This window comes from Parambassis ranga, chromosome 22, assembly GCF_900634625.1.
Source record: "Parambassis ranga chromosome 22, fParRan2.1, whole genome shotgun sequence".
Taxonomy (NCBI): domain Eukaryota; kingdom Metazoa; phylum Chordata; class Actinopteri; family Ambassidae; genus Parambassis; species Parambassis ranga.
In genome coordinates this window covers 2,367,589-2,390,596 of record NC_041042.1, presented here as the reverse complement: position 1 = coordinate 2,390,596, position 23,008 = coordinate 2,367,589, and the positions used below count along the sequence as shown (strand labels likewise).

Sequence of the window (23,008 nt, the reverse complement as noted above, 5' to 3'; positions counted from 1 at the left end):
GAGAAAGGAGCGGCAGGTAAGGTGGGTGGAGCAGGAGGAGGTCTGGGGCGGGGGGGTGGGCGGGGGGGTGGGTGGGTGGGTGGGTGGGTGGGGGCGGTCTGGTCTGTCGCAGCTGTTTGGGGCTCCTGGCTTTGGTCGGTGTGATGGAACCCGCTCAGTCGTGTTTCAGGTGGTCCTTGATGTCCTCCTCGTCCGTGTACTCCGACGGCTCGTCTCCGGGCTTCAGCAGCCTCCCGACGTAATCGTATTTTTCTGAAAGAAGAGGAAACGTTCAGAGAGATTAGTTTGGAGCTTTAACACCGACAGGAAACAGGCGAGGCCTGGAGTCAGTCCCCCACAGTCCTCCACAGCAGAACGTGTTATTAACCTTTAGTTTTTTCTTTTTGTGAGCGGGAGAGTCATGAGATCTGGCTGTAACGTCTCTGCTGCCCTCGGCTAAACTCTCAGCCGGTCGGCCTGATTCCACGACAAGGCCGCAAAAATCAGACGCTCACCAATAAACATTTCATCTAAAATGAGTCAATTTCCCGTTAAACTTTTGTCTTGTAAGATGAAGAATCGTTATTTTCCCATGAGCATCCATAATAATAATAATAATGCATTGGTCTTATATTGCGCTTTTCTGCTCTGTTGGGCAGGCACTCAAAGCGCTTACATTATTCTTTCACACCACATTCACACAGTGGCAGTGGTGAGCTACCAGTGGTAACCACAGCTCCCCAGGGGGAGACTGACGGAGACGTGGCTGCCAAGGTGCGCCTACGGCCTCTCCGACCATTCATACACCAGTGAGTGCACTGGAGGCAATGCGGGTAAAGTGCCTTGCCCAAGGACACACAACAATGACTAGGGGTCGAACCGCCGACCTTCCGGTTATTGGACAACCCTGCTCACCACTGAGCCACTATGTGCCCAGACACATGAATGTACTGATGTGACTCACTCAGTCTGAGCCACGGACGGTGAAGCTGCTCAGAGTGTTCGGAGGTTATTTAATGCCCCGTTCACACTGGGGAAAAAAATGTGGCTTAAGCAGGATTTGACCGCATCCAGATCAATCCAGATGTGTTTTTTTCCGAGTGTGAACACCTCCAATCCGGCTGAATCCAGTTTGATTTCAAGCCGGCTAGATCCAGATCAGGTGTGAACGTAAATGTGGCTAGCGAATCTGTCTAGCCACATTATTAGCCATATTACGAGGCGCCACCTAGTGGTTTGGAGAACAGCAAACACGCTGGATGAAGCCGGATTGAGTGCGGACACAACTGTGTGCTAGCCAGATTTGAAAATAGGTCTGAACGCATCCAGCTTAAAGGCTGTCTGGGCTCAATCCTACTCTAGCTGGAATGACTTTCTCCAGTGTGAACGGGGCCTAAGCGAGCAGAGGCCTGGCGCTGCTTCAGTCCAAACTTAGACCCTAAATAAAGTGTTGAACTGTACAAGGAGCTGAGAGTGAAACATGCACTCCGAGCGGAGTAATCCTCAGATTTATGTCACAAACTGAAGGCCTTTGTTTCCTGCAGCTTCCTGTCGTAACTCTTTTCCAGCAGGAGGTATTTTTAGATCGACTGCAAACTTTCTCTTCTGCAGCAGAGATGAAGGTTTTCTTTTCTCAGTCCGTCAGACGATTTAAAACAGAAAGAAAGAAGCACTCTCTCTGATGTTTCTGTAAAACTAAAGTCGTCCTGATTAACAAAAAAAATCACGTCTAATGAACCATGAACATGCTGAAGTCGCCATTATGTCTGCAGAAATCTACATCTGAGGAGGGTTTTCCCCTCCGTCACAGGCCTACCCATGAACTGCATCTCCCACTCCCTCACGCTCTCCATCTGCACGGCGTTGAGGTCCGACAGGTCGTCGTACTCGTCCCTCAGTGCGTCTTTCTCCAGGCAGAAGGTGGCGAGGCCTCGCGAGGCGTCGCGGCCCGCGAAAATACCGTAAGGACCATCTGAGGAATAAAAGACAAGAGAGGGAGTCAGCGGAGACACAGGGAGGACACAGTGAAGACACAGGGAGGACACAGTGAAGACACAGGGAGGACACAGTGAAGACACAGGGAAGACAGTCGAACCTGCTGCTGAGGTTTCACATTAAAAACCATCAGAGCTGCCATGAAACGTGCTGAGAAAGCGGCGGACATGTTTAAATTTCTCTGTAGATCCATTCATCTGAGAGATATTTAAAGACTTTAACTCAGCAGCAAGAAGCTGTCAGGTAACCTGGAGCAAAGATCCAGCACAAAGTTTGGCAAGAAATTCACTCTGAAGTTCGTTTTATCTCACAAACTTCTAACCTTCTTCATCTAATGGTCACAACTACTAAAAAAAAAATCAGGCAAAACTGAAGAGTTTGGTGACTTTTGAGAAGCAAACTCAGGTTTATCCTCTTGGTTTCATTTGCTGATGAATCGGGGGACACGCCTCTCTGGTGTCAGCTACTCCCTCCGAGCTGCTCCTGGGGAACCCTCAGGACATGTGGGACATGTTAACCCTTCCAGTGAGTCCTGTGTGGGAGTCTGGGCCTGTGTCAGATCCCCATCCCCTCTGCGATGCACCCTGCTCTGTAGGTCATTAAACACAGTCCTGAGCTACAGGTGAGGGCAGAGCTGTGCTTCGTGGAGGCAGCAGGAAGTTTAACCCTTCACACCTCTTGTTGCAGAATCACTGTTTGTTATAACGGCTTAAAAACTTAAACACAACCACATGTTGAAGCTGCAGAAATCAGCCTTGAAGTCTGTGGTCACTAAAGGTATTTGAAGTGTAACACAGGACCGGTTTCTGCAGTTCAAATTTATGTGTGTTAAACTCCTTTGAGAGGAACTGCGACAGCGTTTTTAGCACAAATATCCTCGTTAATGTTCAGTAAAAGAAGACAGATCTGTGCCTTCCTCTTATGAAACCTGTGACTTATTAATTTGTGTATTTACACGGTGGAATTCCTGCTTATCTGAGTGAGTATCACTCCCTCCTGATCCCCGGTCCGATAGCTTCATGTCTTATAAGTATTCTTTTGCACAAGAAAAGGATCATCTGACTCGCATGTGAAAACTCTGCGGGCTTTTTTTAACTGTTCGGACGGCACGCTGCTAACGTGTCCATGAAGCGAAGCGCTTTATCTCCTCACAGATTAGATATGCTCTTTACCTTGCACAACCTACGACCAGCACTTCACAGATAAAGCTGCAGACCCAGAGTGTGTGACTGCAGCGATTTGCTTCTACAGTTTATCATTACAGCTTCTTGTTTGTGACTCAGGAAATAAGAATTACTGAGACATGTCCGAGCCTGAATAATGACGGTGAACAGAGCCAGCTGTAAACGACAGCCTCCTCTGAACAGCAGAGCTTGATTGATCCGCAAAAACGCACTAAGCAACACAAAAACACTTCTTTTTGTGGTTTTAAATGGATTAAGATGTCAGCTGACGTGTGTGTTCATCACATTTCTCTCTTAGGAAAAAACCAAGTAACAACTTTAAGACCTCCGGGTGTGGTGTAAGAAAACTTTGATGCACACACACACACAGTGTGTCATGTTTCACTCCTGTATCAACGTATTTACTGTATCACCTGGTTCTTGCCAACACACTCTTAAAAGCGTCAGCATCTGGGGGGAGGTGGACGGAGTCAGGCCCGCTTGGCTCGGTCCTGTCGGTGTGGAATAGCAGACTGACACATGAGCCTGCTGGGACTGACTTTGAATAATTATAGTTTATTACAGAGTTGACTGGGCGAGTCCTCCAAGTCAGAGCAGAATGCTGAGCAGCAGGCAAGACTTGATTTGTGTTTTTATTTTATGTTTTCACATGTTGTGCACTGACCACAAAGCGTGCTGTGTGAAAGGAAAAGTCTGATGTTTACTTTTCATATTTGCTCCTCACTTTCTACCAGGAGGTGTGTGAGTTTGCACAGGGGTGCTAAAACACCTTTATGAATAACCAGTCTGCAAAAAAAACAAAAACAAAAAAAAACAAAGATAAGCATCATTTCCGGTTTCACGTTTCCAAATGTTGATGCATGATGTGTCCCATCAAGTGTAAACAAGCCAGACAACACAGCCAGACAGTGCAGTAGTGCCGTGTCTGTGTGCACGTCAACAAGCTAGCAGGCTAGCGTTAGCAGGCTAGCTTGTCATAAAAAAAACAATACAACACTCCCAAAACTTTAACACACAAAAAAAAGTCTCGACTTTAGTTGACAGAAGTCTCAGGGTTACTTCTGTTAAAGCGTCATCACAGCGGCCACCATCCCAAAACAGCAGCAGCGCTACTTAGCTAGCAGTTAGCATCCCCATTCAAAAACACAGACAAAGCCAGAGGAGCTAAGCTAACCATAACGGATTGCGCCCAAATTTTGGCTCGGGACAACTCACCACAAACGGAGACATGACAGCCAACTCAGCCGGCTGTCAAGCTGCCAAGCCGCCTGCCGCACACTCACCTTTACCGTAAAACTTTTTGCCGCTGGTCACGTCGAAAACTTTCATATTGACAGCCATGAGGATGCGGGGGTTCTGGAGTCCGTCGTACTCCCGCAACTGTTCCAGAGTGAAGTCCCGTCTCCTCATCTTGGGAAGCGCCGAGGCCTCGTCGCCCTGGGCCGCATCGGAGCCGAGCCGTCTACCCCACCTTCGGTACACCGCCAGACAGACCGCCACCACCAGAACCAAAATACTGATATTCAGCAACATCCCGCCGAGGCCGAGCCCGTCCGACTCCTCCGCTGCCCCCTGCCCGCCGCTTGTGTCAACTGGTCCGCTCGAACTGTCTCCATCGTCCGCCATACTGCACGGTTAGCGCCTACCCGCCCCTGGCCAGATGCTGCGTTCGCGTCCAATCGGGGACGGCGAAACCACTAGTTGAGCTAGCGTTCGGCGTTATTACCCACTTGTAGCGATACAGATATGAGTTTTATCATATATAACCTGTAATAATTTAAGGGTTTTACAGATATTGTGCACGATGAAAGTGCAGACGTTTCACTTTTAATCATACATTTATTATTTGCCATGTGGTTTCCAGGAACAATCCTCGTAAAAATAAGCTATTTTTAATTTTAACGCACTTTGTCATAAAGTACGTCACTTTTCTTATACAATAGTACACGAATGTTTTTTTAATGATCTGGTTTTAATCTAGTTTATTTACCTTCAAAACGCGCTCCAAAAGAGGCGCGCCAGGTTGGAACTTATATTTACGAGGGACACGTGAAAGCGGCAGAGCAAGTTAAAGAGACGATCTGAGGATTTTTGTCCCTCAAAGAGACCCGTAGCAGCCTGAACTCATTAAAATCGCCTTTTTTTAATTAGTTTTTTAAAGTTTGACAGCTTTCTGCATGTTAATCTCAACACTAAATATATTTTCCATGTTTTATTTTAACTTATTTTGTCTCCTGTTGCTGTGTTATGTTCACTTCCTCCTGTAACTTCAGATCTTCTGACTGCAAAACAACAAAAACCTGCTGATCAGGATCCTCCTCAGACACCCATAAAAAAAAAAAAAAGAGTAGAACAGATCACACTGACACTCGTTCATACAATCAAATGTTATTTTATATTTTTTTGCATTTTACAATTCATTAACATGCATTTCTTTGTCCTAAAACACACTCAAAACACCACGCTACCAATAAAACAAATCACTTCTTAGAATCAAATGAATAATTGAATAGCACATGATTTTTTATAGTATTTACATTTTTGTTTTTTCTTTTAAATTCAACTCTAAAACCTCTTTTTTTTTATTTGATGAAGTAAAAGGAAAGGTAACGATTAAAGTGCTCTAGAGCACCAAGCCTCAAACGTAAAATGATGCAAACGTCAAGCTAAAATGTAGTCGTTTCATGATGCTAGCTCACACCCATAATTCCAGCATTTCTTTTTTTTTTTTTTTTAAATTATATCCAATAGCAAAAAGCCATTAAAAACTGCAATGATTACCTAAGACTATTCCATCAATCAAGTAAGTGGAAAAAAACAAAATAAATTATACTACTTCTAGAACGGGACTTAAAAGTAAAGCTTCCATCATTTCTGAGGGTTTTTAATTAAAAACCAAAGTGTTTTTTTTTTTTAAGTCAGTCTGACTGAGAGAACATCTGTCACGGCAGCAGCAGCAGCCTCGGGGTCAGAGCTGCATAAGTTAATGACTGCGGCTGTCAGCATGATTGTCACGAAGATGGATCAGGAAAAAAAAAACAAAAAAAAAAACTGTGAGGTGGTGTGAGTTTTTTAAAAAAAGAACCCTGATCATTTCGGAAGACGTTTTTTTGTTTTTGGTGATCGCGCTCCTGACGTGGAGATTTAAGGCACACCAGACTACGTCCGGGCGGGAAAAAAAAAATAAAATAAAAAATAATGATCACAGTTCTACAGCGGTTCACTGAAGAGTTTTGGCATCTGAGTGGATAAAAAGGCTTTTTTTTTTCTTATGTAAACGTTACGAGCTGTCAGGGCGAACAATTCAAGCTCACTGCCTACACTGTAAAATGAAACGCACTGATAAAAACAACCAATAAAGTCACGCTCAGTCTCTCTCTCTCTCTCTCTCTCCAGATCAGCTGACAGGAGCGAGCGCCGAGCCGCCACTGTGCTCCGCATCTCCTCTCACAGCAGGAGGAAGGAGCTTCATTTACTCGATGCAGCGCCTTCCTTCTTTGCAGCTCGGGCGTCCGTCTTCTTCGGTGGTGGAGCTGCAGCTGTTTTCTGGGCGTTCTCTTTGGCTGTGGTCTGTGGAGGGGCAGAGGTGGAGGCGGAGGCCGGCTGAGTGGCCGCACCGGAGGATTTGGAGGCCTGCGTGGGCTTTGAGGTAGTGTTGGAAGGATGTCGCCGACGCCTCCCTTCGTCCCCGGCCGAGGACGAGCAGCGCCTCCTCCTGCCTCCCTCCTCTCCCATCGGGGGCTGCAAACACACACACACACACACACACCGTTCACTCACCTCTGATACGGCAGCTTCAATCCTGAGCAGCTAACAGAAAGATAAACCGTGAACTCACCACCACCCTGAAGTCCTCCAGGTTCCTGAACTGGGAGAGGTGCTCCTGCAGCTTCGGGTCGATGGGCTGGTTCTTAATCTTTGAGTATTTCAAGAAGGCCCAGAACTTCTCCAGTCCATACAGCTGACCTGCAGCGACACAACAACATGGGTCTGAATGAACCCTGAATAAACTCAAAGAAAGAGATTCTGTTAAATGAGACATGACTGACAGATCAGTGTTCACCGTGAGGAAATAACTTGGCAGGAAATGAGTGTGTGAAGGCTGATATTGGTATCATGGCTGACAACATGTTTTATACAGTATCTATGACACATTCCTGCACATTAAAACCAACATAGAATTAGTCTTGATGGCTGCACATCCAAAGATTAAAAGAAAAATCTAATGTGAACCTGCCACAGCGAGAAGAAATAAGAGTATGAAGAAGAAGGAGGAGGTGCAGAAGATGTCTCCTCCTCCTCCTCCTGGGAACCTTTTTTATTCACACTACTAAACCATTGACGTGCTTTTATTTTGAAAGTCCTCTTCCTGTCAGTTACCTTTCTCGAAGTCTCTGAGTGTCTCCTCCTGGAAGTCCTTGAACAGATCTAACCTGAATCTCTTCTCCAAACCGTAGCTGAAGTATCTGAAGAGACACTCCAGTCCGTACCTGCAGGGCGAGAACCAAATATTTACCTGCTGCACTCTGACCTCATGACATCATCACCTGGATTACAGACACCAGACAGGACGACCTCACTGCAGCTGTGAGCAGACATTTTAACAAGTGTGTCTCCAACAAGCCGAAACAGAACCAGAAGAACCGGACGGACCGGTCCAACAGTGACGGACAAGAATGTGGGACCAACCAGAGGTCTAAAGCTCAGACCTGTTCTCTGTATTGATTAGCATCAATCCATTTATTGAGGCAGACACACTGACTGCAGCCCTGAGGAAGCAGCCTCGGGGCGTTCAGGTGTGGTTTCTGTGAAACATCAGTGAAAATCCTGAACACAGAACGTGTGTGTTTGCATGAGGCTCGGCGTCTGAACCTGACCTGTAGTTTTCTTTGGCGTCCTCCAGCGCACACTGTTTGAACTCCTCATACATCTTCCTGTTGAAGTTGTCCCTGAGGAAGAAGGACCAGAACCTGAACAGAGTGTTCATCTCCTGAGACTGGCCGATACCCAACCGTTTCCTCTCTGGAAAAAAAAAAAAACATGATGTGTTTGTTTTTAGACTGCACCAGGTGGACAAAGGTCTGATTCTCTGTGTTATTTGTACCGTTAAGGCACCGTCGGCGGTACTTGTGGTATCCCTGCTGGGTGAAGCCGTTGTCCCTCAGCATCTCGTGGGATGGATGCCAGAATTTGGGCAGAGACTGGGGGGTGCAGCCGTAACTTCCTGACAGCGGGGCTCCTTCTGATGGAGAGGCGTTGGAGCTGCTGTGGAGGGAAAAACGTTTTAGATTCTGTTCTACAAATCCAGGTTTAATGTTGTTATATAGACAAAAAGACAGGAATCAAGAAATTAGAGACGAAGAAGAAGAGATGATTTAAATCTTTAAATGTAGTGTAACACATTCAAATATATTATTGTTGTTGTTGTGTGTATATCCTCAGTACTGCTAACCAGTCATCTTAGGGTGGAGGGTACAACCTGGTCCTTGTTAGCTGTCAACCTTTAGCATTATGGCTAAATACAAAGCATAAAGTAAAACTAACGTCTTCCTGATACGCACACACAAGCACATTTTAAGGCTGCAAATATTCAGCAGCAGTGAAGCTCCATTCTAACATCAACGAGGAATTTTTAAAAGGTGCTGAACTTGATAATGTGGCTCAAAATTTGTAGTAAAAATATTAGCTTTAGATTAGTGACACAAACAGACGACAGGCAGGAAGACGCTGAGAACAACATGGCCGCCTGACAGAAACATGCCTCCAATACAGACTGATTCCTGCTGGCGTGGAGAGCTACTGTCAACACAGAACGTACTTATTAGCTAGCGGTGTGTCGTCATTTTTGAGGTGAGTACATGTGCAACTTTTGGCCCTTTTTGTCTTTTTTGTGTGTCTGTTCGTGATGGCAGCAAAGTGATGAAGATGGGAAGCAGAAGAGCACCAGAACAGGAAATTTCAGGTTCTGCATCATAAAAACATTGTGCTGAAGGCGAGCGGGCGGACCTGATGGACGCAGAGCGCGGCCGATGCTCACGGGAGTCCATCACCCAGCCGATGTGCGCCTCGTGAGGAGGGTTGGAACTGTGACGGGTCTTCTTCTTCCTCGGCATCTGGAACAGAACACCAGAACACCAGGATGTTAGAATTTATCCTTCTCCTCGGAGCCATGTGAACTCTCAGCAGAAGCACAAGCATGTTATTTTTGTACAGCGGCTCGTTGTGCAAACACAGATGCAGGCGGTCACAGTCTGCTGGAAGTTTACGCCGGAACCGTTTATGCAAAAGTGTCCACGACAGGAGAGGAGGCTGATCACCTGTCCATCGATGCTGGCGCTCTCCTTCATGACGGGGTAGAAGCGTGGCGTCTTGCTCGGGTCCTGACGTCCGGGGGTGCGAGGCGTTCTAGGGGTTCGGGGTTGGTGAGTGCTGGGGGACTCGGGGACCGATGTAGGCAGAGATCGAGCCAGTTCAGCTCCACTGTCCACTGAGCACAAAAAAAAAAATCCCACTGATTACGTGTCTTTATTGATGCTTTATAAGGTCACATTGCGACCACAGACTCAGCAGCAGTGGAGAACGGTGTGTTTGCAGGCAACAGAACACAGAAAGCAGCACAACAGGATGCACAAAGCAGCAAACCCACCTGGCATGGGAGGAGGTGGGACTTCCTGCTTTGGGTCAACGGGTGTTTTGGGAGTCAGCGTGTCGAACTCGTCTTTAGTGATCACGTTCAGCTTCTTGAAGTTTTCCACTTCCTGCTGGGAAACAGACACACGGGTCAAAAAAGAGGACGAGACCAGTGAAAGAACGTTTCTATTTTTAGTGAATTTTACCTGAAATCAGGTAATCAGAAAAAAAATCAATGAATTTTTAGATGGTGCTTGAATGTATCATGTGAAAATGTTTTCATTCATTTATCATTTGCAATAAAATAAACAAAAACATGCCAAGATATCTTTAGGGGGGTATTTGGCTAATTACTGTTAATTTCATATTTTTTTCCTTAATCTGAGATTTGCAGTTTTTCAACCCACACACTGATTATCGACTAATATGACTGAGTGTATTAATGCGGCGCTGCAGGCTGTGCAAACCGATGACAAAAATACGCCAGCAGCTGCAGCCCTGCAGGACTGTGTGACACACAACAGATGTGCAGCAGACTTTGAGCTTTGAACACGTAAGACAGAGGAGTGAAACATGCAGGTGGCCTCGGTGTGTGTGTGTGTGTGTGTGTGTGTTCAGGCGTGACATTTCCCACATGTGCAAGCTTTACTCACAACCTTTGAGCCCAGAATGAGCTGACCACGCTGAAATGTCCTGTTGACAACCTTCAAACCTTTTTTAAATGTCGTGTTTATATTTTATGAAACCTGACTGATTTACTCCAGAGCATCATTATGTTTATTAAAGATCAGAGATGATATAAAGTGCTTGTTTTGATTTTAAAAAAGTGTCAAATCCGTTAAGCAGCTCATGGAAAATCTCATTATTCTGACATCAAACTTTTATTTTTTGTCTGTTTTGCTCATTTATCCAGATAAACAAGCTTCCTCGGACAGAATATTGACACGTCCTCTGCTCTACTGATAACAGCCTTAGCATTAAGTATATTAAAGGAGCATTACTGTGTTTTATTGATGTTTAATCTGTCACTGTGAGCGTTGGACCTCTCTGATGTGGCGGCGATGAGGTGGAAGGGTGTGTGTGTGTGTGTGTCTGAGGCTCAACCTGCTGCTGCTGTTGTGTATCATAGGTCGACAAAGACAACGGGTGCTGCTTGCAGGTCAAATCACTCTGCGAGTCAGAGTGAGTTATTGATTGCAGCTCTTATAAACACGGCCGTCACAGTCCTTCAAAATGATGAGTTAATGAGTGGATTAGCAGACGGACAGGAAAGCATCTTTTAACTTTTTTTTAGGCCAAATCAATACTTCAATGATCTCAGAGAATGTGCTGAGAAAACACAGGAGCTGTCGTCACACATTTGTTTTTATACAAATGATCTGGATTAGTAATACAACATGAGGAAGTGCAGACTAACACCTCCTCTTCAGAGAATCAGCTGGTCTCCTTCATGGAACAAACAGCACATTTCTAAACTCGATCTCTGTAGTTCCAGATTTTGCTTCCTTTTCCTGAACTCATGCTGAATTCTGAGGACAGAAAATGTCGTGTTTCGTCTTTATTTTGTTTCACTGCGGCTCCCGGGGGCCGGCTGCTCCTCATGTGAGCACATCAGAGGGCCCACACCGCACCCACGTGCTCCCCTCCCCTGTATCAGCTGCACAGCACGTCCCTCCGTCGACCGCCACAGCTCCACCTAATTAGCGACTTGAATGGCAACGCAGCATCTCAGCCAATATTAGCTAGCTATCTAAAGCGTGCATATGGAGCAATATCAGTTTCATTCAGTCTGTAAAGACTTGGAAAGCAAAGAGTCCGAACACCCTTTCATCGCACCAGGTTGCATAAAAGACAAATATGTCACGAATATTCACGAAAATTCTAGCTTGCTGTTGGATCTACAACAAAAACAATAAAATAATTAACAAAAAAAAAGAGTTACTGATGTTCTACACGTGTTGTTCTCAGGGAGTTCAGGCCAGGATCAGTGGGCCGACTGTGGTACAGTAACACGTAACACCAACCAAGCTGCCCACCTGTCATTTGAACCAGCCCGCCCTAATAATATAAAACAGGCTAGAACCGGCCCCGGCTGCTCCTGTGTCTGGGGTATGACTACATACTGTCCTCTTCTGAAATGTCCATGCGTAACGCTGTGTAACCTACAGACACTGTTTCTGCAGATGAGGCAGCCTTTTGAAAAAAAAATCAGGTCAGTCCGTTCTGGAGGCAGCTGTGTGGCACACATGCACGTCTGCAGGCTCCAACACTGGGCGATAAATAGTGTGTTTATTTTTGGTGCTGCTCTGCAGAGAGGTGCTGTCACAGGCTGACTGTCACAGAGCTGCAGCAGAGTCCAGGTTCAGTGAAGCAGAGTGAAACTTTTTACAGGAAAGGCTGCAACTAAGAACCCACGATGGACTCACACACGACCAGCAGGCACATGACAAACATCCAGAGAGCATCGGGCTGATCTGCAGCTTTCTACAGCTACATTATTTAACCTTGAAGGGGGTTAGGATGTAAAATTTGGTCATGTTTGAAGAGAAAACCAGGACCCAGACCCAGTCTGACTTCAGACTGCTTCAGGTTTTCTTTCAGATATTCAGACAGTCTTCTTGTTTCGTGATTCAGGATCCACAGATCCAGACTGACTGAGTCCTCCTCACAGCATCATACTGCCACCACCATGTCTGACTGTATGAAGCCTGTTTTTGGGTTCTAGCCTCTCCTTCCTGTCTCCACATGAAGACAACATCTCTGTGAGCACAGAGCTCTAGTTCGGCTTCATCTGACCAAATGACTTCCAGTCTGTGTGCTCTGTCTCCAGGGGGTCTCTGGCAGACTTCAGCCTGTTTGGAGGTGTCTTCTCTGCAGTCTATTGTGCAGGACCCTAGTGACGGTCTTCCCTGACTGTTCAGCTCAGCTAGCTCACTACTTAGTACACTACCACCTCTTAGTGCATTTATAGGTTTTTTTAATCCCAGCTGCTGAAATCCAGCATCACTGTGAACTTAATGAAGCTGCTTTTCCATTTCTATCTGCTGCACCCAGTGTCACTCTGTGTGTGTAACCACATCCCCACTGGCTCTGGTGTTTAATTTAGGAAAGTAACCCACTGACCCACTGTCACAGTGACTGCAGCTGGACAAAAAAAGTAAACTCAGTAAAGCAACTGAGGCAGGAAGTGAGGCAAGATTTGGAGAGGAACCAAGAACAAACCAGAACCAGAACGAGCCGGTTTATTGACATTTGTCTGAGCTTCATACTGATGGAAGTGAGCTCTTCTTCTCTTGAAGAAGTGAAAACATGCAAATAGACATTAAAGCTGTGACTGGTTTGTCCTCAGCTGGTTCATGTAGGAGCTCATTTTCCCTGTTGGACTCACCTTGCTGCACTCGATCTGCTCCTCCCCCTTCCACAGGTCCTGCTCGTAGTAGTAAAGCCCGTCGTTGATGGCCTTGGCCAGGTCGGCCGTGATCCTGGCGCGGGACTCGTGGTTGCCCGTCCTGTCGCCGCCCGGGTGTTTACGAAGGTGCGGGGGAGTTTGGGTGACGATGAGGATCTTGTTGACGTCTTGGTCGTCCAACTCGTAGTCTGAGTTGTCCTCGTCTGACCAGTCCGTGAACCTGTTCTTGCGTGGCGCCATCTGCTCCATCTCCTCATCGAACATGAAGTCCAGCTCCTCCTGGTCGGGCTCGGCCTGCGGCAGAGCCTTGTGGCTGGGAGGAGGCGTCTTGTGGTCGCCCTGGAGGACACAGAGACAGAAGGACAAGTAGTTTTTAGAAATGTATCCATGCTTACTGAATAAAATGGAGATTAAATAAATGAGAGGCGCAGATGAGAAGGGAAGAGATGGCTGAGTGAGAGGAGGAAGTACTCAACTGCAGAGGGAAGGCAATCAGGTTGGAGCACTGAGGGAGGAGAAGAGCCAACACACACATCATCACTGATGTGCTGCCAGCAGAAAGATGGTGCAGGAGGAGGAGGAGGAGGTGAGCACAAAGGTGAGAAGGCAAAGAAAAGGTGATGAGGAACAGGTGAGTGATGACAGAAAGGAGGTCAGCTTCAGCTCCTTCACTACCTTTGCCTTCGCAGAGGGCTGTCGGTGGCGTTTCTCCACCTGGATCCAGGCGTCAGGGTCGGGCTTGGGGGTGGGGGTGGAGGTGGGGGCATCTTTAGAGTCGTCTGCAGCGGGATCAACGGAGTCCTGAGGCTGTGCTGCCTCAGACTGAGTCTCCTTCACAGGCGATGAGGCTGCAGAGGCCGACACGTCACACACAAAAAATGACTCCTCACACTGTCGGCTCTCATTTACTGCAGATATGAACCGTATCTCACCCGTGGTGCATTTAAAGACCACTGGGAAGTGACGGTTTCTGGCATACATTTTAAATCCCAAAGGGTTCAGTCCCTCATTGTACTGATTTATACAATATTTATTAATTATTACACAGTTTAATTGATTGGCAGAATCTTAAAATGAGTATTTTTTGAGTAATCATCACTTTTCGTGACAAATTTTGGTTAAAATCTATGTTTTTAATTTAGTAAAAAGGCAGTAAAGGCATGATGGAGACTATTTTTGGCTCCAGTTAATCCACATTTGCTGCTTCGGTGAGTATTTGGGGCAGCAGGACAAACTAAATTATGTGTTTAAGACAATAACAGAACCAGAACTGTCGCACATTATTTTTCTTTTTGTTTTTTTGGAGTTTTTTTGAAAACTGACCAGCGTTTGTGGAGGTGAGCGTCTGTCGGGGGACGAACTCGGGACAGTTGATGAGCTGCGAGAAGTCGGTGCGAGGGGAACCCACGATGGGGGGGACGGCGATGGGCCAGTGCTCGGGGTCGGTTTTACAGCGAACTCTGTTGTCCACCAGCTCCACCTCCGTGCTGTTCTTCAGAGCCTGAGGGGAGCAGGACGTCATTACACACTTTAAACTGTAGACTCTGAAAACCACACAGGGCCGAGGCTCAGAGCGAGGAGGGTACCTCCATGATGAGGTTGATGTCGGTGGTTAAAGCCTGAACTCGGTGGAAGCTGGCGATGAGGGAGATGGGGAGGAAGCCCTGTGCGTCCATTTTTCTCCTCAGGAAGAAGTCCCGCTCCAGATTGTGAAGGCTGAAGTAGTACTCGCTGTAAGGAGAAGCACAATAACCTCAGGTGTCTTTAATACAAAGCAGAATGGACAGAGAAGCTAATAAAAACATTTGATGTTTCTGTGAGTTTATTGAGCATCAACACAGCTTGATGTTAAACTTTAAATGTATATATAAAGTTCCCTAAGAGAAAAATATTCGACTGGAGCGCCCAAATCCAGACAGGAAACTCTCTCGGTCTACTGCCTGTCACACACACACACACACACACTGGTGTGTGATGCTCGGCCTGCAGGCAGAGAGAAGTCATTTCATGTGGAGTAACGTCGGCTGAGTGAGCAGGCTGAATAACGCTGAGGAAGACGAGAGAGGAGAAGACAAGAATGTCCCCCCTCTCTCTTTTCTCCTCCCCTCTCTCTCTCTCTCTCTCTCACCCCTCACCACTCTCTCCTTGAAACACACTTTTTTCTCCCTACATCTCCTCGCTCAGGCCTGAGTATAATTCATCGCCTGTCCCCTCTCAAGCACTCAGACTATATTTAGGACTTCTGTAATGAGGCCACAGCAGAGAGACGCTGACACAGAGCGCACGCTGCCCCCTGCAGGCCGCACAGAGAACAGGGGGACGTTTATCAGCGGATCATAAATATTTATACCTCATGAACAAACACATATCTCCATAAACTGAGGGTATAAAGCTTGACTGACATCACAAGAGGCTGTTCTGAGTTGGATTATAAAAAGTCTTACATTTGGCGTTTAATGTATTCCTTGAGCAGCTTCTCGTCCACCGTGTACATCTGAACCTTGCTGCCGTCGTCGTAGTAGTAAACCATGTTGGTGCTGAAATCTGTGGGGCCCTGACCGGAGCCGTCAGATGACTGCGAGTCCCGGAAGCCCAGCGAGTACTCGTACCGACCTGAAGAGGAAAAACATGAGACACAATGAGTAAAGTCAAGGAAACAGAGGTGGAAACATTGATGATCTGTTTCTGAAGCTGAAGCTCCGTGCCTCGTCCACGACCTCTCCCACGCCCGCGGCCTTTCCCTCGGCCTCGTATCCCTCCACGCACACTCCCACTGTCGCTTCGGATGCTGGCGCTGTCGTCGGCGTAATCCCGCGGTTCTCTTCTCCAACCTGTGGATGAAGAAAACGGAGATTTAAACGTGCCAAACGTTTTCCCTCCTGATTAATTAAGTATCTATTCTATTCTATTAAAGGTGCGTTGATTGATTCTTGGGACAACAATGTGTTTGAGAAAACTACACACACATTTAGACATCTACACTTTTCAGATTTTCTTTCCATTCAATGTTTTGAAGACTAAACAAACTGTCCACATGCTTCAGGCTCGGGGGACAAACAGGCTTTGGATCTGCAGGCTGACGCAGAACATTAAGCAGAGTCAGAGGTGCATGCGTTCATCGTGCTGTGCGTTACAGACCGCAGAGGCCGAGGCGAGCAAACATGAAGAGATCAGAGGCTGAAGGACAAACAGCAAAACCAGCGAGTTGAAAGTAAACAGATCAGCGAGCTGCTGGCCACTTACTCCTGCTGCTATCATGCGCCCTGTTATTATGAGGCGTTTGATTGGGCGACGTGGGGTCGGGCGAGTCGCTGCCGGGCTCCGTATCCCCGCCGGGTGTCTTGTCGCCGCCGTCGTCTCGGGACACGTCCTCCAGCGGCAGAGAAACCCACTTACGTTTGTTACCTAGCGATGATTGCACACCGGAAACAGAGCGTGAAGAGCTTTGGTCCAAAAAAAAAAGGGCTCAAACACTGACTTAGACATGAAACTGGACTTTCAAGGTGAGTTCAGAGAATAAAGGAAGAAGTACACACTCTGAAGTACACACTTATTAGCTGTCAATCATTACTCCACCTGTGGCATAAAGAACGAGTCTGCAGGAGGAGTTAAAACATGTTAGGACCTAAAATGGAGCGCGTACCTTCCATTTGCTGAAATTAAGAAAATCTTAAATCAAATCTCCACCTCTGTAAACTCCACACACTCCATCTAAAGTTAAAACTGCTGCGCAGCTCTCTTCCTGCCTCAAACATGTTCAAAAATTGCGTGGTAACCTTCGCTTAATCCCACCATGATGTTAGCTTAGCATAAAGACTTTTAAACCTACACAAAAACATTTTTGGTTTGTTTTTTTCCCATAAACAATATATGATGTGTTACCAGTGACGAAGACAGGATAGGAGAAACAAAAAAAGTGATGAAGAATATTTAAAAAAAAAAGACAAACACTTCCGAAAAAACAGCTTCCGAAAGGACCCAGGTCCTCCTACAAACATGTCTGTGATAATCCATCCCTGTGCATCTTTATTCAGACTTTCAGTGGAGAACACTTTACTTTGGAACAAAACTCTTCACATATCAGCCCCCGTTTGTCCTGATTTGCAGACATGAATCACAGGAAGTGCATCATTACAGCACAGCATGCACCAGGCTGATCAACACAGGCATTAACATGCACCTTCAAATCACCGTGTGACACAACATGCAGATCACAGCGTATTCATGCATCACCCAATAAAAGATGGACTCCTCACCCTCACCTCCCCTCTTCTTCAGGCCGGCGCTCTTGGCGTCCTGCCCCGCCTTCGTCTCTCCGTCCTTGGGCAGCTCCCCCAGCGGGTCCAGCTGCGCCTCCTGGTTCTCTTTGCTCTCGCCTCCGTCGTGGCTGCTCTCCGACTTCCTGTCCGGTCGCTCCCTCCTCTTCTCCTTTTCCCTGCGGAACGACGAAGTCTTCTTTCCATTGTTGTTGAGAACATTTTGTTGCTGCTGGAAAAATGAAGTAAGATCAGACTTTATTTACACTTTTAGAGGATGATGTCACTTCATGCACGCTACATGTTGGAAATAAAACTTCACTAAAAAGTCAGTTTGCACTAGAAAGATTCTGCAAAAAACAAAAAATTCTGCACATCTAGGAAGCCATGATTGATGCACATGTGAGCAGCAGTGACATGAGGGAAAGCCTGAACAATTTACGCCTTAACTGGTTGGAACCAATTACAGAGAAAGGTCAATAAACAGTGATAAAATCTTTAAAATTTAATGGTCTACAGGAGTCACACCCCTTTCCAGCACCGGACGCTTGACTGGCGTGCAACCAGACATAGATGATAAAGTCCTATAACCTGTGACCTATAACGGTCTGCACACATCCAGATAAACATCTGGATCTGCTCATTTTTTCTATATTTTTAATGCAAAATAATGTACTAAGAAAGAACGCATTTCAAAGTGTCGGGTTCAGTCTGATATTCTACATTTAATGTGAGTAAATAAATGTTTTTTTCACACTTTCGAGTATCAGGAAAAAAAAACAACTCGTCTTCCAGACACTCTGAATATTTTGCCCTACATCCCTGTTGAGTGTGCAGAGTGAATTCCTGCTGGATGTTTTCAGTGCTCCATCTAGTGAGCAAAAACCAGAAAAGCTCCGAGTCCGTTCACAGTGAACGCAGCAGAACTTTGATCATTGACACATCAAACGCACGTCGTACCTCTTTGGCCAGCTCTCCAGGTGTGGGCCAGTTTGTGATATCGCTGAAGTCACCCGACTGTGAAAGACACAAAAAAAAAACAACATTAACAACAACTCAATCATCATTTCAGCGTTCAGGACTCGTTTTTTTAAAACATGACCAGAAAAAAAAAAGAGGTCAGTGCTCCAACTGTGAGGAAACTGCAAACAACGATAAACAGGCCGAGTCGGTTTCCATCTATGTGGTAAATTTGGACAAACTGATATGAGATCAAGGTTACAGAGCGGAGAGAGGTGGACCGAAAAAAGTAAATAAAGACTGCAGGAGTGTCAAGAGACAATCAAAATCATCCCAAATGAAGCTGAGCGGCCTGAAAGGTTTTTTTAAATGTTGATTACATGTAAACAAAATAACATATGTCATCGTTTTTGTTGGTTTCTGAGCAGCGTTTAAAACAAAGACGTGTCATCATAACGATCATCCGATTAACAAATCAGCAGCTGCAGCCTGGATGTTCTCTGCGTACACATTTAAACATATTGATCCAATTTTATTGCCGATGTGTGGACAGATAGTCATGTAAAAAATGAGTCTAATGAGACCCGATTACCAGCTAAGCTTCAAAAGATAAATTGCTAGCTTCCAAGCGTAGCACAATACTGTGGATAATCCCACTAAATCCAGCTTCTGCTGCTAATCTGGTCGTTAAATTGGCAAGCTTGTTGTCTGCACATGGCTTTATCAGTTAATGCTGTCAGATAAAAACAACACAAACAGGAAGTGAAGCTCTAACATGGAGCTAGCTGGCTAAGCTTAGTTTGTGCAGCAGGTGTCGCGCCGCTGAGCGTCACAAAACTTGTTTGAGTGTCAAGTGTTGTGTTGAAAAAACACATCTAAAAAGATGAAGAGCTGTTTGTGTGAGACATCAGTCCGACATACCCGACTCCACTTTGGGTAAATGTTTGCTTAAATGCTGTATTGACGACTCGTCTATTAACTATTTATCATCTTTCATTTATTTAAAAACAGTCATGACAATGAGCTTTCTGCCCCTTAAAACAAAGGGAGGGACGATTACAAGCTTAAATGTTGTCTGTAATTATGTATTATCATTATATAGGCACTAACAGTACACTGTCGAGTCAAACTGCCTTTAATTTAAGTAGATAATGATCTGTTTTTGTAGTTTTCCTACTGAAGGCGGCCATGTTGCTGCCTGTTTTGCCACTCAGTGAGGTTATGGAGGGGAAGTGATGTCTGTGCAAACCCTCTTAATATTTTTAGCGACAAACTATCCGAGTAACCAGCTGTGCGGATCGAATCCCACGCAAAGTAATGTCACGACACAAAGTGGCTGCTTTCTGCTAGCTAGCTACACTAGCTGCACAACCATACACAGCTGTAGATTTAATCAACAATACCCAGCGTGAAAACGACCACCTGCAGTTCACTTAACAGCCACAGGTGTCACTATAAACAAGAGATTTCTGATTCTTTTCTACACCTTTTGCTAAAAGTTGGAACTACACACACAGTCTGGAGCTCCCTGCTGCAGTAGAACTCCTCCACACACACATACACAGCTCTTTTCTTCCCAGCACTGACATCTTATTATTTTTCATATCACCTGATTCCCTCCCAGACATCAACTTAAAACAACCACACACAGTGGAAAAACTGGATGGAAAAGCAAACAAATCTTTAGGACAGCAGCTTAAAACCGGCTAACGTGTAGCTCCCAGCAGATGTTAATTTCCCACTGCAGGCCAGAGCTTGGCTGTGACCAAAGTGTTGCATTGTTTAAAACTGAGAGAATCTGAGGTGTTTCTGTTGGATTTTTTTTTTGGATGCTTGTGAGACTTTAAAAGAAGCTTTATAAAAAAATAAAAAAGAAGAAATGAAGACTTTTACCTTGCTAGATTTTCTCGTTCTGGGCTTGCTGGCACGGACGACTTTCAGAGCGTTCTGTTGATCTGCGGACACAAAATCAACCATGGTTAAAATCTGACAGGACGCCAGCCCACTGCTAATGTTCAAAAGTCATCTGCTGCTGTTTGTGCAGCACTGTGAGTTTCTGTCAGTACGGAATGAATTCATGAACCCTCCACCCTCCTCCACCTCCTCCTCTGAGTGTATTCAGGGTGTTTTATGCACAAGAGGCAGCAGCAGCAGCATGTAGCCGTGTCTCCTGCAGGCTGGGAGTGGCCGACTGCAGCCTTACAGTCCCTATCGCTCAGCAGAGGATGGTCGGATTGATAAGAGGCCCAGCGGCGAGGCTTCCACATGAATGGGGTGTGAGCCTGGCCCAGCGGAGCCTGCAGACGTCCACCCACTGAGCTGCCTGTACAGTAACACTGTAAAACGATGCCTCGCGGGAGTCGTGCGCTTCAAATATAGCTCCCTCCGGCCACTATGACACACACACACACGGCCATAACTCAAATTCAGCTTAAACGTTTTCCATTCAACAAAGCTGCAGTTTAAATTCACAGCTGATGATCAGTCAGTAGTTTTCTGATCAGCTTATCAAACAGGTATGAAGGTAATCAATCATACTCTGCTGGGTACACTCCACCAGCGGGGTTCAGGTTGCAGGGAACAGAGCAGGAGTTAAAGATATCTTCTGCTTTTTATAGGTCAACAACCAGAAAACTCTCTGACTCCTACATTTCCCATGATGCCACGTGTTCACTGCCTACAAAAGAAACGCCCACACCTTCCAACCTTTCCCAAAAAATAACATAAAAAACACCAGCAGGGCTTCACTTTTACCACTTTAAACCTTTGTCTTTATTTTTATTTTTCTTCTGGTTTGGCTTTAGAATCTTGATTTTCTCTCATCATTTAACTTGTTTAACTCGACCGCTTTAGAAAATCAACTGGATTTTTGTTACATCTTGTGTGAACCATGGGCAGTATGGGAAAATTAAACAAAACAGAAATAATACTCCTGTCAGTGAGGGGAAATTGTGCTTTTTAAATGTGTTTTTGAGCAAATATTCAGCTCTTATACATCCAGTGAACTTTTAAATCTGGTTCCACCTTCACAGACCTGACATTTCAGGGCTGGATTCCTCTGACAGAATAATGACTCACTGACTGGTTTCTGCTCCAGTGTGAACCTCACTTGTTTGAAGTATTATTATTATCATTTATTAAGCATTATAAACCTGCTCCATCCAAATTATTAATAATTTATGTTCTTTTAAAGCAAATATACTCATCAAACTCCTCCACCTGTTACACCACCTTCTTCACATAGCTGTACTTTCACTAGTGACAGTGGGGCTCTGGCTGGTGGGAGGAACTGCAGGCAGAAAGGCCATTGGACATGCAAAACGTGCCTTTACAGCAGCAGCAGCAGCAGTTAGCCTGGCTGTGTTTGCCCCTGTTTTTATTTAACAATGAGTCAACACTGCTGCTCAGACCTGGACCTGGACCTGGGTCAGGCTCAGGCCGAGCTTCCCCTCAGCTGGAGCCCCCTCTGCAGCAGCTCTCTGAGTAAAGAGCAGCAGAGTTAGCCGTCTGTGGCTAAAGAAGTAGCAGTTGTCAGCAATCAACACGTGGTGCTCCGGAGCAATCCGAGCACAGAGGAGGGGGATGGGGGCAAATATGCCACCATCAACAGCTCCGGACCGCACTGACATTCACGTTAACGCACTTCATTCAGCTCCAAATAAAGTGAACTGAGGCCTGACAGGCAGCTTTTAGCTGCGTTTCTGTGCGCTGCCGCTGTCAAAGTGCCGCCGCCGCCGCCGCGGTGGTGTGCGGGGCTGTTACCGCAACTTTAACTCCACTCATGCGTTTAAATCTCTCTCACCTTTCTCCTGGGAGCTGGGGCTGATGTTGCTGACCGGCACCCTGCCCGTGGTCCTCTTAGTCCACGGGTTGACTTTCGGCGGAGGAGCTTCAACAACTTTCCTCTTCGCCGCCTCAACAGCCGAGTCCGCGTTGCTGCTCTGCTCGTTTTCTTTATCGTTCTCTTTGCACTTCTTGTGTGTGTCCGTCGGGTTCTTGGCCGCCTCGGAGCTCTGACCGCCCGCCGGCTGTGTCTCCGAGCCCTTCTGCCCCTGCTCCTCTGGTTCTTTGTACAGGTGAGCCCCCTCGGACTTGTTTTGGTTCGTCTTCTCCTCCGCTGCTGTCAAACCGGAGTCGACCTGACTACACTCAACCTCTGTGGACATCCTGCTGGTTTCCTAACAGCGCACGGTGTTAAATCCAGTGTGGATTTTTGGTCCTGGCTCTCTTGTCCCAGAGAAAAGTCGTGAAAATCTCAGTGGGGCGACCACATCCACAGATCGAGGTAAACAACTTTTGGGCTGGACCTCGCCAGCCAGCTAGCCAAGTAGCTCCTGCAGCTAACTGTGAGCTAGCTTAGCGACCATGCAGAAGTCAGCGAGCCCGAACTAAATTCTCCTGCTTTCCGCTCCTATCGACTGCTTCATACCCACAAACAGTTTCCCCTGACTCTGTAGTTTGTCACCATGTAAACGACACGCGCTGAGTCGGTTTTCCTGTAAGTTTCTGGAACTTTTTTTCAGTAAAACTACCGCAGCGACCTCCTGTCTGCGCGTCTCCTGTTTCAACTCCACGCTACAGCCAGGAGCTCGTGC

At 46.2% G+C, this 23,008-nt stretch overlaps 2 protein-coding genes across 10 annotated transcripts in view; both read right to left on the bottom strand.

The window, feature by feature from the left end:
- Positions 1-4,828, bottom strand: part of pgrmc2 (progesterone receptor membrane component 2) — a 6,148-nt gene extending 1,320 nt beyond the window's left edge. The window contains exons 1-3 of the mRNA XM_028394785.1: positions 4,442-4,828; positions 1,796-1,951; positions 1-252 (exon numbers count right to left, since the gene is read on the bottom strand). The exon at positions 1-252 is cut by the window's left edge and continues 1,320 nt beyond it. Coding sequence (XP_028250586.1) covers positions 155-252; positions 1,796-1,951; positions 4,442-4,784 — 597 coding nt within the window. The 5' untranslated portion in view covers positions 4,785-4,828 and the 3' untranslated portion in view covers positions 1-154. The remainder of the gene's footprint in view (positions 253-1,795; positions 1,952-4,441) is intronic.
- A 1,066-nt stretch (positions 4,829-5,894) lies between these two features.
- Positions 5,895-23,008, bottom strand: larp1b (La ribonucleoprotein 1B). Of its 9 annotated transcripts, none has more exons than XM_028394775.1 (20): positions 22,216-23,008; positions 20,307-20,368; positions 18,414-18,470; positions 17,454-17,685; positions 16,441-16,602; positions 15,903-16,028; positions 15,642-15,810; positions 14,784-14,928; positions 14,521-14,698; positions 13,873-14,045; positions 13,674-13,745; positions 13,177-13,536; positions 9,805-9,919; positions 9,476-9,645; positions 9,165-9,271; positions 8,263-8,423; positions 8,036-8,180; positions 7,539-7,648; positions 6,997-7,124; positions 5,895-6,899 (listed from the first exon to the last, which is right to left on the bottom strand). In XM_028394775.1, exons 1-20 carry the CDS (start codon positions 22,577-22,579, stop codon positions 6,627-6,629), a joined length of 3,309 nt encoding a protein of 1,102 aa, XP_028250576.1. In that variant the 5' UTR covers positions 22,580-23,008; the 3' UTR covers positions 5,895-6,626. The 9 variants fall into 9 exon arrangements, with proteins under 9 accessions (XP_028250576.1, XP_028250579.1, XP_028250577.1 ...); XM_028394778.1 differs by having other exon boundaries at positions 8,263-8,420; XM_028394776.1 differs by having other exon boundaries at positions 9,805-9,916.

Excerpts from the sequence above, each read along its gene's own strand:
- larp1b (XM_028394775.1), bottom strand. The coding sequence starts at position 22,579 with ATGTCCACAGAGGTTGAGTGTAGTCAGGTCGACTCCGGTTTGACAGCA. Across the intron at positions 16,603-17,453 it reads GAAGAAGAGGGGAGGTGAGG|GTAACAAACGTAAGTGGGTT; the intron begins GTGAGGAGTCCA and ends AATCATCGCTAG. Across the intron at positions 7,649-8,035 it reads GACGCCAAAGAAAACTACAG|GTACGGACTGGAGTGTCTCT; the intron begins GTCAGGTTCAGA and ends CTCGCCCTGCAG.